Here is a 17,782-nt window from a genome sequence, read left to right on the forward strand (position 1 = left end):
CAGACTGCCTGCAGGGGCAATGATGCCAAGCCAGTGGTTCTGCTAAACTAATGCCAGCACTGACACTGATGGTTTTTTAGTAATTTTGACACCAGCTTTCTGAGAGGTTCACCACCATTGCCTTAGGGCTTTTCTTCATCCTGCTTCATCACACGTAATTTGCAAGTGTTTGGCCTCACTCAGCCCCCACCATGGGGAAACGAGCATTCCCAAGTTGAGAAAGCCAGAGGTGAAGATGCTCTTAATGCTGAGCGTTGTATGGTGAGTGAAAGGAGTCCAGTCTTTTCTTTCCTGACTGTCCAGTGTCACCACGAAGAGGAGCCTATATAAAACAAGAGCAGTGAGGGGAGCTTTCATGTGCCTTTTATCCCTTGCTGGTCCTTTCAGGTACTGTGGAGACAGTAAGGAGTGGGAATGGGGAGTGCGGGGTCTGATTCCCAGGAGAGGTACCATGAGGTGCAGCCATTGCCCTGCACTCAAGCAGTACAGGGGCTACCACAGGGCTACCACAGGGCAGGTGGCGTTTCACAGAAGAAAACAAGCTTCCGTGTCTACGTATTTATTTAGACATTTAAACAAATAACCTTCTTTAACCCACCAATAAAAAAGGAAAACTGGAAAATTTGTGTTCCCATGACAAAGGCTACAATTCAAATGGCCTGTGTTGCTGGAATTGATGCCCTTCTGCATGCACGGTACGATGCAGTCAGGCAGCTGCGTGGTTTGTTGGTGGGCTTGAGGGTTGGGTGTTCCATCCTGTTTCCTCCCCCTTTCACATGAGGTTCCTGCCTCAGTCAGTGTAGGAGTTTGGGTTTATTTGCCTCATTTCAGCTGACTTCAAGCTTTATTGACTGCACAGCATCCAGGCTCTGCTCTGAAGAGGGAAGAAGTAATTTCCTTGTTAGTGTTTTCAGGGTACCTCCTGCTATGGCAGCATAGAATGTTAATGAATTTATTTATGTGCTGAGAATTTGGATGTTACTGTCACCCTTATTTTATAGATGGGGAGTTTTAAGTCAGAGTGACTGAAGCAGAACTCAGGAGTTGTCTCTGAATTGGGGGGGCCCAAGGTGAGACACCTGGGCGCTGGAAATTTGGAGTGGCTTGCTTTGTACTTTTTTGTAGGTTCAAATTGTATTTCTCACGAAGCTCCACGGCAGGTATGAAGGCTCAGAGCTTCTGCAAATCCAGCCACAGTAACTGATGAGGTGGGGAGCACGGTCCCCGTTGCTGAAGTCGCTCTCTGGCCTCTTGGATATTAGAGAGATGGCAACAGGCAGGTGTCGCTCCAGCGTGGGTGGGCAATTGCTTTCATCACAAGAACTTTGCCTTGGCAGTTTCCCACTTTGTCCTTTCTGTCTTCAGCAGCAAATGCATCAGACCCAACCTCCGTCGGTTCCTGGCCCCACCTTTCCAGAGGTGTGTGTTCTGTGGTCAGTCTGAAGCTAGTCCCTCCCAGAAAATAAACGATGGGATCATTTGATTTGGGATTATTGTAATGCACATGCACAGAGGGATTAATTAGGATGGCAGTTCATTTTTTCACTTTTGAGTATTTTTATCTGCAACAAGGTGTGTGTATATGTATATATATTGTTTATTTTTGAGCTAGGAATTTTTGGTATGTATTCATTTCATATTTTAGCTGTCTAAAAAATGCTTTGTCTCTGGAAACGTCTGTTATTCCTGGACACCAAAGGAATTCAAAGAGCAGCCCAAATGCATAGTTCCACAGGGGATCTGCTGTGAGGTAGCTTGTCTCCTACAACTCCAGAAGGAGCAATAGGTAGGTGAAAACTTGCTCTTGAGCAGTTACACTTTACATATTTTTACCTGAACAGCATGGGATGGTAGGACTATTGACTCACATCTTGCACTGATATTTCAAGTGTTGTCCTCTGATTGTTTTCCTTAAACTCCAAAGCAATGCTCTCCAGTGCAGAAAAGCTGACTGTTGTTTAACAAATCGGCTGCCTGTTAATGCCCATCTCAGCAGAATTTTAAAATACCAGAAATCTTAGTGTATATTTTGGGAAGAATGCCCTTGGTTCAGAGACCCTCTTTGGAACCAGAATCAATCATCTGACTGAGCTGTATGAGAAAGAGGGGAAGGGTACAAAGAAAAAATGGTATTAACTTTTGTCGTCTTTTTTATCCTGTATTTTGTTCTGTTGTCTCCATTGATTCTCAGGTTTAGATCTTCTAGGAATATCAGTGCATCTTAAAAAAACCACCACACACAAAACAAAAAAAGAAACCCCAAACAACCAACAAAACCACCCCTTCTCCAAAAGAAACCCAACCCAAAACCTCACAAACAATCTCCTTTTCCAGGTTTTTGTAGGATTCTTGTGTCGGACGTGTGTTGGCAGGCTCTGTTTGCAGCTGAATACCCAATTTCTGGTGTAAACAATGCCATTAACCTGAAAGATGAAAATCAGAGTGTTTCAGTTTCTACAAATACCATCTTGAGATTGGGCAGGTAGCTGCAGTTGTGGTACCTTTATCCATGCAATAAAGTACTGTGGACCACATAATTCCCTGCTCACACGTTGCATCTTTACACCTGTGCTAATTGGGCATTTTCTGAGAAAAATGCATTGTTTGCTCAACAGAAGTGTAAAAGATGCGACGTGGTGTGTTGCCGTACACCTTATCTTCTTTCTGCTAACGGCTGTGGGTAAAGTGATGATCATGCACTACCACCTGACTCAGAAACAACTTTGCTGAAAACCACAAATTTCTTTCGGGTAAGCTACATCCCACCTGTACGTATACTTAAATGTAATTGTGTATTTATTCCTGGGAAGGACCCAAACGCTTGTCGTAAGAAGCCGGCAACTGGAAGCACCAGAACTGGTGTATTCAGAATGTGACTACTCTCCTCTCTATCATTCTGCAAGTACCTTGAGTGTTTAGGATATGGATGAGTACAACTTCTACTGCTTGTCACTGAACTACTGCTGGTAATTGAAAATTGGAATACAGTGTTCCCTGGAGAGTTTGTCTGTCATGGAGCTCAAGAGGTTAATATGTAGTTATGTGATGATACTATAATTTTATATGCATCTGCAGATACTGGTAATAGACATTAAAGTGGGCATTTACATCCTTATTATGGGTCAGTACTTGATGTCATAATAAAAAAGTCACATCAGAAAAGTACAGGATAAAAATCTGATTATGCACCTTTTGGAGTGTAAATGGCTTTAAAATTCAAATTGTCACCTGATGGGAGGATCAGGAGAGAGTCAGAGCAAGGGCAAAGGGGCAAAGCTCTGAGACACAAGGGGCAGGATAAAGGAGGAAAAAGGGACAGGCTGAGCTGGGCCTTTGCTTGGGAGGTTGATACCCACGTGAATACTATACCCTCTTGCTTAGGCGCTTCATGTCATCTCATTAAACGTAAATTTGAGTGAAAGCTGGACTTTGTGATGGGGAATGAAGGTCAATAGACTCCAGATCTTCTGCCTTTCCACAGAGTTCAAATCTGCTCAATGTTGGGAGGGCTAAAACTTCACGTGTGTTAATGCAGGGTGTTGGTTTGGAAAACAACAATTAGCATCAAAGCTAATAAAGTTTCCAAAGCAAAACAATGGCTGACCATCTCTCATGTGGCTGTCTTAAGTAACTATACAAGTAACTACGCAACTGCTGGCCCCAGAGCCTAAGGAGAGGGGTGGGTACTGGGGGGACTGAGACTCTGAACCCTCAAGAGCTGTGTAGGTTAAAATCAACAGAGAAGTACGGTGAGGACTGGAGCAGGATGGATTGCAAATGTAGCTGGATAGATTGGGACAGTAAGGTCAGCTGCAATGCACTCAAAGATTTTCCAGCATCACCTTGAGTGTCTGTGGGAGCTGAAACCCTATAGCATGTAGGAATCTGGAAGGGTGTTGGCCTTCCATTTTGCTACTATTATTTTTTTTTACCCAAACACATCCATCCTAAAGCACTGTACAAAGTCTTTGCAATTGACTGAAATTTTAGGGATGTTATTTTCTTTGTTGGAAATATGGGGTGCAAGGCCATGAGGTGAGGTAAACTGCATCTCTGCTGAAAGAGGAAGCCTTCTCCTTCCATCTCCACCCCATTGCCTTCCCCTACCTGGCTGTAAGCTCCTGCTGCTTACCTTTCACTCCTTGGGCCCCTTTGAGTCACATCAACCCCCTTAACTGCAAAAAATGACTTGATTTCTGCTGGTTTAATCAGTTGGCATGGCTCAACGTGTGTGAGGAGTGCCAGAGGCAGCCCAAGGCTTGAAGGTAGAACTGGGGTGATGGGTGGGCTGGGAGAAAGTTCTGGGGAGTAATGGTTGAATGGGGACATTTGCCCAGGTGGCAGCACCAAGGTTTTAACTTCAGCTCAATCGCTTACAGGCCTGTGCCCGTCACCCCATGCTCTCCAAGGATTCAGCAGCTCGTAGGAATTCTATGAAGTCCAAGGCTGAAAGAGGTCCTTGGGAGGGTTTTAAAGCCATGTGGAGCTGCCTCCAAGAACTGCGTGCTCCTCTTCTGCCGGGTGCTCCTTAGGGATTTCGATACCATCTTTAGCTGAGGTGAGAAGGGACATTTCCTGTGACATAACCATATACGCTTCCTAAAAAGCGGATCTTCCCTGCTCGAGAGAACCCAAAGTGCCTCATGTGGATCTCTTCTCTTTAGGGGGCTGATTTGTTTGTTTATATGGTGTAACGAATGATGGGGCAAACTGATGGACAATACCGAGTATCTCTGCACCATGTTGCATGCGATGAGAACCAGCCTTTCTGGTGAATGAGAATGTTACTAAAAAAGCCATCAGTCCTTTGCAACAGCTGTCTATAGAAGTACTGAAGTTGAGGCCCACAAACAGCATGCTCCGTAGCCCTCTGGGATGGGATATAAGGCAATTTTCTCAGGAAAACAAGAGACACAGAGAGAAGTTAAAACTTTGCAAGGATTACAGGGCAACTCTGTGGCAGGCCTGAAAGGTTTTTGAAATTGCCTCGCTAAAGGCCTTACATTTCTGTGTCCCTGCACTGCTGAGGTACAAACTAAAGCTCCGAGAGGCTGGCTGTCCATTCAGTGGATCAGTCGGACACCGAGCAGGCTGGTGGCAGCCAGTCAGACACTGAGCAGGGGGCCATTCAGCCATTAATGGATCCTGGTTTGTGAATGGCCGCATCTCCTGGCTCAGATGGCTTTTGGCTGCTGAGAGAACAGGGATGGAGAGCTCCATCCCCCTGTTTGCAATTAGTGTTTGTCATTAAATGCTGACAGTGCCTTCTCTCTTCTCATGTATCCGGCCTTTGTTTACGCACTGGATGTTGGCGCAGGCTTCTGTGCTGTAATGTCTTGCATTAGCTGCTGTTGAAAGGAGTCCAAGGAGCAGTTTGCTTTCAGGAGGACAGGAGGGTGGCTTGGCACCAGCAGAGCAGGAGCAATTCTGAGGGAAGGATGAAAATGGGTTTAGTTAAGTGGGAGGCTGGCAACGAGCAAGCAGCAATGAGTCCATGCACATCTCTGCCCTCAAAGGTGGTGCCAAACACTTTGATGGGAGTGAGGAGTTAAGCTAGGAGGTGTTAGTGGTGGCAGGAAGGCAAGATAGCCTTGGAAATGGTTTGGTAGAGGGTGGTTTTAGCAGACGCGGTATCTTCAGGTGGTGCTTGAGGTAGGAAGTATGGGACCTAGAGGAGGAGGAGGCTGCAGCCACTGGAGATCACCACAGGGGTAGAGGTACATAGAGAAGTGATTACAGAACTCAGGTTGTCTGTGGAGGAGGAGGAAGACATTAAAAGCAGAGAGAAGAATGGAGGAAAAAAAAATAACGTCATCTCTGGACCTCTAGATGGTTTAAAGGGCATCAGTAGGTATGAAGGACAAGAGAGTGGCTTCAGTCCTCCCGTGGGGGAGAAGAGACTTATTCCAATGTGCAGGGTTTACAGAGCACATCAAAGGTCTAAGATGCAAGATCTGGGCTAAATACTCAGGCAGGTGCAATAGCTGCAGCTCGCTGCCCCTCTCTGTGATGCTGCAGCAGCGCATGGCACACCGAGCAGTCCGAGTTGGCCATTTTGGAGGTCAGGTCTTTCACCTGTTTGTACAATGAGAACTTGAAGTTTGGCTCAGGAGAACACTGTGTCAGGAGCTACAAGAGACAGATATAGTTTGGTTATGAGAGGGCAGCACCTTAACAGCTCTCAGTCTCCTGCAGCCCAGCTCTGAATGGCTGCAACGGGTTATTTTAAGATCAGAAGTGAATCCGAAGTGAGTCCGTTTTTCTTTCCCTTAGACTTGGATATCACTTCTGCCTCTCCTCTCCTGCTCCCATCCTTTCTTCAATAAGGGGATAAAACATTAAGGAGCTTCCTGGAGTGCTGCTTGGGTAAAAGGCTTGTTGTATTTCTTCATGCAGTGGGAAGGGATAGGGAAGGGTGTCATGAGGCCAGGTTTGCCGCTGTTGGATGCACTCATCGTGTCAACCTGTGGCGTGACTGGTCACAGACTGTCTTTGCCCATCTGAGCCACATTCCCAAACTACAAATCGCTTTGACAGTTGTACGGACTAGAGCCTTGATATTTGCTGGTCACCAGGAGTAAAGCGGGATGAACAGCATTATCAGGTACTATGTGTTCATCACTGGGGATGTGTAACTGCCCCTCTGTGTGTTGCCATTTTGTCCGTGAATATTCTGCTGGAGTCTCCACAAACTTTGCTCCAGAGTATCTTTGACAGCACAACTGACTACTGGTAGTTATTTCAAATATTTTGGATGCATAGTTCTGTTAATCCAGAGCTCGTTTGTTGGAGCAAATTGACCACCAGAAAGATACCTTGCTCCAGTCACTGCTCGTCTAGCACAGTTGGAGTGAGCATCTTCATCTTTTCCCATCTCTTACTTAGTCTTTCCTGGTCTTCCCATCTCTCTGTTGCTGCTCTGCCACTGCTCCTCCCCCATAGCCCACGTTCAGGTGTGGCTGTTTAAAAGCAATCTCTGTCAACATTTGTCATTAATCTGTTTCCATTTTTATTTATAAAAGAAAGAGAGAGAGTGAGAATGGAACAGCAGCAGTAGCAGGGCAATTGCAGATGAATAATGAAAGGATTCATCACAGCCATACCAGGATATATATATTTTTTGCAGCCAAGCGAGACGGATTCCCATCACAGCTCGGGGACTCGTTCCACACAACCACTCATCTTTCATGCTGGGGGGAAGGGAAAGGTGGAGACAGTATCATTATGGATGTAATGGGGCTCTGAAGTGACTGGTCAAGGTTGCTGCTTCAGTCACAAGGAATCTGCTTACAGGAATTTTCTCTCCACCAGGTGTTATTGCCTGGTAAAGTGGCTCCCTTCTACAGCAGGCTGCTACTTGCAAAAGAGAGGTGTAGGGTTTGCTGAGGGGGACGCTTGCTAAGCAGTTGAATCACTAAAGAAGGACGAGATGGCCAAGTGGGAATTTCACCAGAGTGACAAATTTGTCCCAGGAGGAATGAGGGACACCAGGCAATGCGGGGGTCACTTATTCTCACCTTTTTGTCTCTTGAGCCCACCCTCAAGTTCACTGTCATATCAACAAGCAACTCTCCACTTGCCCGGCACCATTTAGCTTTACAAATCCATCTGCCCTGTACAGCACAGATGTTTTGTTCTTCTTGTCTGCTTTTAGTAGGTAAGGTGGATGAAAATTTGCCAGATAGGGAATGCCAAAGGATGCTGGAGTTCTGAAGGATTCTGTGAAGCCAGAAGAGAGAGAACTGCCATTTTAAAAGGGGGGGGGGGGGGTGTTGAGGGGAGGGGAGAAGAAGCCTGAAATAGGCCTGATGTATTGAGGGGTGCACTCAGATCTGGAAAGGTCTCCGTGCTGGGGAGCCAGGCCACGCACACCCTGTGAGGGCAGCGCTGGTGCTTCAGCGCTGTTTGAGCTCTGCATGCCTGCGTGCGTGCAAGTGCAGGGGTTGTGTTCCTCCACAGCTGAAAAGAGGGTCTGACCCTCCAGCCTGCGTGCGTGCTATAACAAGACCAGAGTGGCACAGGTTGCCCAGAGAGGTGGTAGATGTCCCACCACTGGAAACATTCAACATCAGGTTGATGTTGGACAGGGCTCTAAGTGCAGGGGTTGTGTTCCTCCACAGCTGAAAAGAGGGTCAGACCCTTCAGCCCTCTTGTGCTTGTGGGGAGACGATCCAAGCAGCGCTGTTACCCCCCAAGGCAGAGGTGGGCTGTGCTGAATAATCCTCAGATGCAGAAGTGCAGTCACTGTCTGCTCCTGGGGTTTGTAGGGTCTGGCTTTGAGGAAGGAGCATGACATTTGACTATATTTTTTCATCTGGGAAAGCACTAAAGCAGGTTGGTTTAAAGGGAAGGATGGTCTTATTTTCAGGTGCTGCAGTGACCTGTATTGCGGGTTATCAGTCCCACTTCCAGTTGTGAGAGCACATCAGCCGATAAGGAGGACAAAAGACCTTGTCCCAAAGAACTGTATATTTTTCAGGCCTCTTGGCAACGTGGAGTGCTTCATGCACCTCTGGCAAGGCATTAGCATCAGGGCATTCCTGTATTAAATCCTTCCTCCTCTCAACTGAAGCATAAGTGCCACTGGAGATGATCCCAGTTGGGTGGGAGGGTGCAGTACAATGCCACAGCTGAAGTGATCCTTGAAGAGTAAGACAAGCAGATATGTCGCTTTGTTGGGCCCTTAGGGCTGTCACCTTGGCAGGGAGAAGAAGAGCTGTGGTCTTTTCTCTTCCAGACCCTTCTAGTGCTCTGTTTTTCCTGAATAAAATGATAGCCTTGCCAGCAGTAGAGGGATCAGGGAAAAGGGACCTGTTTCTCAAGCTGCCCCTCCACTTCCCTCTTGTACCCAGGGCATGCAATGCAGTGCTCAGAACCTTAGCCTTAGTCTGTGTTTTTAACCATTCCCCCTCCAACATGTACCTCCCTTTGGGAAACCATTTGGTCCATTTCCCCATATCCTGGCAGATGATTATGACAGGTCATTATGAACTGAATGTTATTCAGTTTGACTACATGATCCAGTTTCATTTACGCATCCTACTAGGTCTCCATTCCCATCCCTAGATAAGGACCCTTGGTTGCTCAGCATGGAGACAGGTTTTGTATTGAAGATGGAAACCATCAAGTGTTCAGGAAGTATCATAAGAGGAAGCTTCTGTGTAAGGTGCTTGCTTATTCCAAACAACAAAAAGTGCTTCAGCCATCATAGGTTGCACAGTTGAACAACGTTCTTATACAGCCTGTGGTTAATGCCGCCTTACCTTTCTCCTGGAGGATCTTTTTTTTATTTCCCATAGAATCAGGTCCCTGAAGGTAGTTTTGCTTCCATGGAGACAAGACACTGTTAATGCTAATGGTCACCTCCTGACCTTGCTTGGCTACATCCAAGTGCTTGGATATTAAGGAAAAACAACAACAGCAACAATATCATCTTACTTGCACCTGTAGTGTATGCTTACAAAACTGGGTTGAGTGGGCAGGTGAGAATCTTGAGCAGTTCTGAAAATGCTGTGTACCTCCTGATTTCTCTTGGTGGATGAAAATTATGGATTATTAATGGAAAGCTTTGTCGCAGCCTAGGAGATTGCTTTGCTTCTCACTGGTGCTTTCCAGGTAGATACAAATGGGATGTGTAATAAACCTGTAGTAACATGTTAGCAGAGGAGAAAGTTCTCTTCTGACTCCAGCCAGCAGATGGTTTACAAGATGTCATCCCTCCAGTCACCTTTGTCCCAGTGATACTTTCACTGAATTCTTTTGTTTCAAGTGATGTTTTTATTGGCTCCATGCAATGACTAATTTAGAGCCTTCATTATTTAGCCTCCGTGTCTATTCTGTCTAGCCCTCTTCTCTTCCTCCAAATGCTCCCAACCAAACCAGGAGCTACTCAGACAGTACTTTTCTGTTATTTTACAGATGTGGTGGTTGTCACTGTGTTCTGTTGTAGGTTGCAGTTTCTAGGCCTTGCTGTTTACCCACTCATACAGGTGGCAGAACCACAGCGCAAGATTAAATATTAAAGATGATGACCAACTCTCTGTCACAGGGTATCACTGAGATATCTCGCATTTAAACAACAAAGGCAGATTTTCAGATTTTCTTTAGCCTCAAACAGTCTGTAAAATATTGCAAGCAAGAAAATCATTGCTCTTGCTGAAGGCTTGTGATGCAGCAGTGTACAGTCTTTTACTGGAACTGTCTCCTCCCAGCCATGTAGGCTCTTCTGAATTGGAAATATTTAACACCCTATTAGTTTTGGATGTGTTCTTTAATATATTGGTGATCTCAATGTTCCCTGAGAGGCCTCAAATTATGAGGGTATAACCAGGCGCAGGTTTGCATAACCTGCTTCGAAATGCTTCGCTCCATCTGATGCATACTTGGGTTATTTTAGAGTTGCCGTGGTGTGAGCGTGCTGAAAAATCTGCAGTGTCCAGTGAGTGGTGTCTGAAGAGCTTTAAACTCCTCCAGCAAAGGTCAAGTGAAGAAAAGGCATGGGGTGGCCTCCTGGAAAAGTAGTAGTTCTATCTGGGAGACGTAAGAATTACTTTCAGTAAAGCAATCCATGGACCAAGGTGATGCCCTGAGCAACTGCTCTAGCCTGTGGGATCATTGTAAACTCAGTCTTTCATCACTTTCTGTACTACTATAGTCCCTAGAAGGTTCTGGTCAATACCGAAGTTGAGCAGACCCCAAGGCTTCACAGACTACTAATAAGAGAACTTACTGTCCAGAGAACGTGCTGTTCAAACAGAGAAAGATGTGGGTGTAGGCCACAAGTAGTAAAGGAGAGGAAGGGCAGGATGATACATGATCTGCGATGACATCAGTGTGAAATAAAATGGCAAAAAAGAGACTGCTGAACTGTTGAATGCTGAATTAATTGTCCTTCATTTTCAGGACCAGAGCCAGGGCATCTTGGGATACCAGCTAAGGCACATTGAAAGTCATCAGGGAAGATACGCGTATGAAGGCACATATAGGCAGAAAGAAGAGGAACCAAGATAAGAGGTAGATTTGTTTTGAATAGATATCTAGCTGGGGAGCAGAGCCCACACTTCGGAGATGTTGTCAGAGAAATATGATTTAGGTTGAAGGCTGAGTGAGTTTTTGTTTCCTATAATCGCCCTATTGTCCACCTTCTTTGGATTTTTAAATTTCAAAGGCTAGACTGCCCTGCTGACTCTGCATGCGTTTAGTTCTCTGTGTGCCCTACCAAAGCAGTGAGAGCCAGCTAGAGAGTGGTGTCTGCCTGTCCCCAAACTTCCTCCCTTCTGCTCTTTTTTCTGGTGAAGGAGGCACAAGAGGAGACCCAGGCTCAGTATAGATGCACTACTGATTTGAGGTCTAGGTCGGGGAGACGTTTTGCTGGTGACAGAGGCATGGTGGAGGTGTTGTCCCACTTTCTGCAGTGCCCATGCTTTACTCTCCAAAGCTATACTTCTAGTGGGAGGATCCATTTCTCCAAGAGCAATCTAAGAGGCCAAACTGTTACCTGTGGGAATAGGATTTCCAGGGCCAATGCTGCCAAGTGGCAGCAGTTTAGCAGTGTCTTCCCTGGACAGGTCAGTCCCGACAATTGCTGTTTACCCAGGGCTGCTCTCTGGTGACTCCGTGCTGTCTGATGGCATAAACACAAAGCAGATCTTCCCTTCCGATTCCTGCAGCAGCGAGAAGAACTGAGGAGTTGTAATGATTTCAGTCTGTTTCCATTATACAGTTGGCAATATACAATGGCAGTGGTGGCATCAGGGGCGTGGAGCTGTCAAATCTTAATTTCCATCGGTCTAAAACATTGCAAAACAATGAAGGAGTTGGCTCAGCTGTTATTGTCTGTAATAACCGTGGTGGCCTGTGGGTTCAGCTCAGCTAGGGCAGACTTTGGGTTCTATCTGAGGAAGTGTTTGAACTCCAGAGGCCTCATAAGGACTGAAGGTCTGGCATATGGGCCAGGCTCTGAGCAAAGTGACTGTCATAGACTTTGTACAAGAGCAGATGTCCCAGGTGCAGAACCAGCTATTTCAGACAAGTTACCAAAAAACCACAGATAACCTTTCTAATACTTTCAACCTTAATACAGAACATCAAAGCAATATTAGCTCTGCAGTGTGCAGAGTGGGAGGAGAGACCAAAAGCTGTTTGCCTCCTTTTGCTATTAATTGGAAGTTACCCTACTTCATTACCCCTTTCCTCTTGTAAGTCACTGGAATATAGAGGATGATTCAGTGGCAGGGTTCTGGGTGTCTTGTCAGAAGCCAAGGCATGCTTGGAACAGTGAGACTGGATCATCCCCGCACCAGATGAAGATCTACGTAAGAGTGTATGTGCTGTATCCTTTTTGAGGACCAGTAGACTTTCATCCTTCGTATTAGTTATTTTTCAGGGGTGCTGAATTTGCACTGAAATTGCAGGGAGCAAAGGTGTCTTCTACAGGCTCAATTGAGTCTTATGGAATAGTCCAGCTCTCCTAAATAAGGCTGGTCTCTTGCTGATATGTGTCCAGAACGAAAGGCTGCAATAAGCACGTGTAAACAAGGTGTCCGAATGCGTTACCTGTCAGTCCCTGTATTTCCATGTTCCCCTCAGGAGGGAGGTGAGGAGGGGGAGAGAGCTGGACTGCTTCATATGACCTTGCTTTTTAGGTTTTTCCTTTGTCGTTTTGTTTTGGTTTGGTTTTTTATTCTCTTTGCATGTGCCTCTAATTGATCTTGAAAAGAAGGGACAGTTAAAGAAGACGTTAAGCTGAAATGAAGCCATAACTGTGACTGGAGACTTTTATTAAGTGTGGCAAAGTTCCCTGGGCTGCGTAGAAATTGTTTATTGATTTTGGTATGGCTGGGTGCTCCGGAGTAATCGCCCGCAGAACCGCAGGAGAGAGAGAACAGAACAGAGTGCTTTGCCAGGTCTCTGCTGCCTCCTGCCCCTGGCTGCTCTTCCTCCTGCCTGTGCTGGTGGTCTCCTCTTTAACCTGTAAGTGGGCAGCCACAGCTGCTTAACTCTTGTAACTCAGCCCAGCGCTGAGCTCTGCCTTGCCCCTCCAGAAATGACCAGTGAAGGAGTATGGCAGGGGAGGAGATGACTTGGGAGCGTATATCATATAAGCGAGCATAGTACTGCTGAGACTTAAACTGCCCTTTGGCTCTTCCACCTCTTGGTTGCTACAGACAGAAACCTGTGATGGTCAGCAAGGTTAGGCATCTCTGAGCCTGCTTAACCATAGAGGCGGGTCAGTTTTGGGACAGGGCAGAAATGAACATGTCCCTGTTTCTCAGTAGTGCCGATGAGGTTTTGCCCCAGTATCCCCTGCCTGCTCTCACATGCCTTCCCCCTCTATGCCAAAGTCACAGGATGCTGAGGAAGGGTTAAATGGCTATGTGCAGTGAGCCAGCCTGCCCCCCCCCCCCCCCCCCCCCCCCCGTGCCCGTCTGTGAGCCCAGGAAAACTTCAGCCTCTTCAGCCTGGGTGGTTTTACTGCTCTAATACAGTAAACCTCCCTATAGAGAGATTTTTCACATGCCACCTGGGGAATTTATACCCATGTCCTGTCAGAGGTGGGGTTTCTGCTTGGTCCACTTCCCAAGGAGGTGCTGCACCATCCTTGCCACCCTACTTTGGCACAAGGGTGGTTAGTTCTTTTGTTGTTTCTCATCCAGAGTGCTATGACTAAAGCATGCTCCTAAAAGACACTGGCCCTTCAGTTCCAAGGGGGAAGCAATTTTATTGGCATTTGATTGAATAAGTGAGTGGCTTTTCTAAGATATGTTGCACAGTTCATGATACCCCCTCTTCTGCAGGCAAGGAGCTGGTAATGAGTGGGAGGTTTTATTCTCTCTGTCACTCAGAGTGCTCATTTCTGCCTCCTGGTAGCATAGGTTGGTGTAATCTCCTTCCTTCTACAGAACACTTCAGAGGCCTGCAGTAGTGTGGGCATTGGGTGAATGATGTTCAGCTGTAATTTAAGGTGAGGTGAGCAAAAGAGGACTTGTCCACCTGTTAGAGCCCCCTTAAAATCTGCTTGGCTTTAGTACAAGTGTCAGAAACTGTTGTCAGAAGAAGAAATAACAAACTGAGTTCCTTTCTTAATCATCTAATCTGTATATAAGAGTGGGAGAATGAAGCCAGTGTAAAGGTAAGACCCTCTTTTGCATCATTGGGCAAAATTTTCAGGAGATCATGTAGATGCTCTAAGTGTTTTCTGCTTGCATGTACATTATGTTTCTTTAATGAAAAAGCCAGGGAAATGGTATTAGTTTAAAATTTAATTTCCTGAAGGGCATAATGTTAATGGAAGGCAAAATATCTCTAAAGTGTTGGCAATTTAACTCCTGTAGAAAAGGTTTTGAAATGGGATAAAATAATATAAATAAACATTTGCATCTACCTAGAGAATTCTCTGACAGAAATGACACGTGAACATTAGTGCTAGGAACAGCAGTGACAACTTCAACTCTAGTATTTTTGATGTATTTTTTTTTTACCCCTATAATGAAGTTCAAAATTTTAACTTACTGTGGAATAAGGACAATAGATTATGCTGATGTTTGGCTGTGTACTTTGGCTAGGATGTATGAACGCTGTAACAGAATCTGCACCAGTCTGCACTCGTACTTCAAAGCATTTGCTGTGTATGTACATCACGTAAACTTTTGTAATGCTTAGTTGCTTGAATGAACTAGGATGACTGATTTATTCTCCCTCTCTCTCAAAAAAAAAAATTAAAAAATAAAAAGGTATTTTAGTTAAAGCTGCAAGACCTTCTGCCATGGCTTGAGTTCCCTGACTGCAAGTTCTTGCTTGTAGCTGCTGTAGCTTACTGCTCCTGTTGCTTGCGTTGGAGGCTTTTGAACCCCCACCCTTGGGAAGAACAAGCTGGCTTTAAATTCCTCAGTCCTGCACCTCAGACTGAAGGAGTTATTTTTAACCCGCCTTGACCTCTGCCTGAGCAAGAATAAAATAGGGATTGGGCAGAATATGACACAAATCAATAGGTTATCCCAACAGATATGATCTTTGGCACCATTTTGCCTTGGACACTTGCTGCAGTAACAAAGATAAATGGTGATTTGTTAACATTGTGATCTAGGGACTGGGTGGCTCAGTGGATCGTGTGGTGGCCTCCGACCTCTGGGTCTCCAGGCTCTGAACATCAAGATGAAATCTCATTCTGATAGTAGGAAGGGAAAAAAGGTCCATAAGGGTTGGGTGATTTTGGTTCAGTGCTAATCACTGTGCTCCACAAAACAATCCAACAAGGACTGAATAGACAGTACCTCCTGGCAAAAGAAGAGTATGAGAAACAGAGCAGTAACTGTAGTGACAGAGAGCTAGTGATCAGTTACTGCAGGGTAAGACTTGCGATGCTTTTATGGAGTGACACTGGAGCGCTGAGAGCTAGACAGTCTCTCAGCCTGCCTACCGAAGAGGACTTGCACCGGGAATGATTTGTGGTGGCTCTCAGTAAAAGAGAAATCGGTTTTATGAAAGCAGCTGCCCTTTCATTTTCTGGGACAGTTTCTGCATGTCTTTTGACCCTTGACAGATTACTGAAGGACAGCGATGCAGGTTTTTGGGGAGCTGAGCTATTGGAAACAGCAGATGCAACTGGGATAGCTTTGAGCCAGTCATGTCTCTGCTGACCTTGTGTGATCTGTTCCATATCTCCACAGAGTCCTGTTGCAGGTCCTCCGTAGGTAGCTGGCTTTTAATACATTCTCAGATGTGCACAGTTTGTCTTGCTTCAGTAGTCCATGGTGGTGTGTTCTCCTCAGGGTGAAAATAAATTCCTGCAACAGAATTTCTTCCAGAATGCCTGCAAGGGTTGGTAAAGCAGTGTTTGAAGACAATTCCATGTTGTAACTCACCTCGTGTAAACAGGCGCAATCCACAGTGATGGCTGGTGTATAATTCCCCTTGCCATGAGGAGGCGGTATGGCAGTATTCTGAAGTTGAACCCATCAACTTCAACTTTTTGGCTCTGGATGTCGTTACAGTTCTGCCTGCAAGACCGGCACCCTGCTCGCAGGTGCTTTACCATGGTAAGTACATCCTCTCAGTCTTGAATAATCAAGGGCACAAAAAGCTTGCAGCTGCTGGGGGCAAGGGATCTAGTAACTGCCTTATTGATGCATGCAAGATGCTTACATATTGCTGTTAATCTTTCCCATGTTGTAGATCCAATGGTTACATGAGAGCTCATGTTGTGCCTGGGACCCCCAAGACTACCTCTGTGACAATCCCCTGCAGCATCAGAGCCACTTTGTACGTTGCGTTGGTTGTGCATTGCTGGGTTATAGAGAATGATGTGAGTCATGTGATTGTGTGTAGCTTCTTTCCTTGTTTTTTCTCATCTCACCCACCTGTGTGTTGTACCTATACCAACAATGAGTTATAATTGCAATGGGCCAATGCATGCACCTGCTAACATCTCTGTTTAGTGCTATTTTTCCATTGGCAATCACTCTTGAATCTCAAATGGGGAGCCAGTTTTTAATCCATAGATTGCATACCCTATGGGTTGCTCACAGCATACATTTGTTACTTGAGATGTCACAGAAGGAAGTTTGAGGCAAAGAATGTTGTCCTTCATGTTCCTCTCCTCATGAGAAGGTGATTGTGGGAAAGACTGGTTCCTGAAAACTTTGCTCAGTGTTTTCATTGGCCCAGACCATGGCACGTCTCTGTACCCTGCCCAGATGCCTGTTCTGGCTTGCGCTGCCCCAGGCTCCTCATGGCACTTGTTTCTCCAGAGACAGGGGCTGCAGCCTGCTTGTGACCAGGAACAGGGCTTGTGATCCTCAGCTCTATCCTTCTCCTTCCATGGGGATATGGATCTCCCTGCCATTCGTGCCTGTCAGTCTGTGTCCCTGTCCCCTGCAGCCCAGCCCAGAGCTTGCCCTGGCTCCAGGATGTGCAGAGCAGAGGGCGCTGGGCAGACTGAGTGAAAGCAGCATGTCCAGCTCCCCATATTGCAGGCAGTATGCCACTGTCATCAGGCTGCCGCTACTGCCGCCTTCGTTGCCCCTGCTTCTTTGCTATACACAGAGCACATTTGGGGCTGAAGCTTGTTGCATGTACTGAACAGGGACAGCAGTGTGGTTTGTGGGCCAGGAATGTGTTAGAACCTGCACACTGGGTGTGAAACGACACCTAAACTGGCTGTGGCTGCAGCCTTGCTATGGATGTCCAGGTATGCTGCACTAGCAGTGCTTTCGTTACCTACTAGATGTGTCATCCTGTTTTAAAAAAAAAAAAAAAAAAAAAGCAAGAGCTGGAAAGAGAAGGTAGCAGCCTAACAAGACCTACTTTCCACTATATTTTTAGCCTCTGATTTTATTTTGCCAGTATAATTCTGGATTAACTGTTTCATTGTTTTGTCCAGCCTGAGATCAAGTTTAACTGATCTAGAATTCCCTGCCAACATCCCTTTTGTTCTTTTCAAAATACAGGAATCTCACTATCATTGCTTCAGTGTTGTTTGTTTTTTTTTTAAAAAAGGTGTTAGGTGACATCACTGTTGAGCTCTTTGGAGGCCCCTCAGGTTGTTCCAGTGGGAAGTGTTTACTTTCAACAGATATTTCCTCATGTTTCCCTTGACTGTAAAGAACAAGGGATCTCTTCCATCGTAAGATATATGGGATGAGCCATCCTGTGTCCTTCCTGTTCTAGAAAGAATTACTAGCTACAAATTTCTGCCATCTCTCCAACTATTTAGGCCTAGACAAGGACATTTTTCCTACCATAATAATTTGGTTTTATGAGGAGACAGCTCTATGTGTGTGCT

The 17,782-nt window shown here is 45.8% G+C and overlaps 1 protein-coding gene across 3 annotated transcripts in view; it reads left to right on the forward strand.

Moving 5' to 3' along the window:
* The window catches only part of GPATCH2L (G-patch domain containing 2 like), a 60,593-nt gene extending 43,178 nt beyond the window's left edge, over positions 1-17,415 (forward strand). The window contains exons 11-12 of one of the 3 annotated variants that reach the window (XM_055715329.1): positions 15,877-16,037; positions 16,174-17,415. In XM_055715329.1, coding sequence (XP_055571304.1) covers positions 15,877-16,037; positions 16,174-16,302 — 290 coding nt within the window. In that variant the 3' untranslated portion in view covers positions 16,303-17,415. The remainder of the gene's footprint in view (positions 1-15,876; positions 16,038-16,173) is intronic. The other 2 variants (XM_055715331.1, XM_055715330.1) reach the window with 2 other exon arrangements.
* The last annotated feature ends 367 nt before the right edge of the window (positions 17,416-17,782 follow it).

Source organism: Falco cherrug, chromosome 7 (assembly GCF_023634085.1).
Source record: "Falco cherrug isolate bFalChe1 chromosome 7, bFalChe1.pri, whole genome shotgun sequence".
In the NCBI taxonomy this organism is placed as follows: domain Eukaryota; kingdom Metazoa; phylum Chordata; class Aves; order Falconiformes; family Falconidae; genus Falco; species Falco cherrug.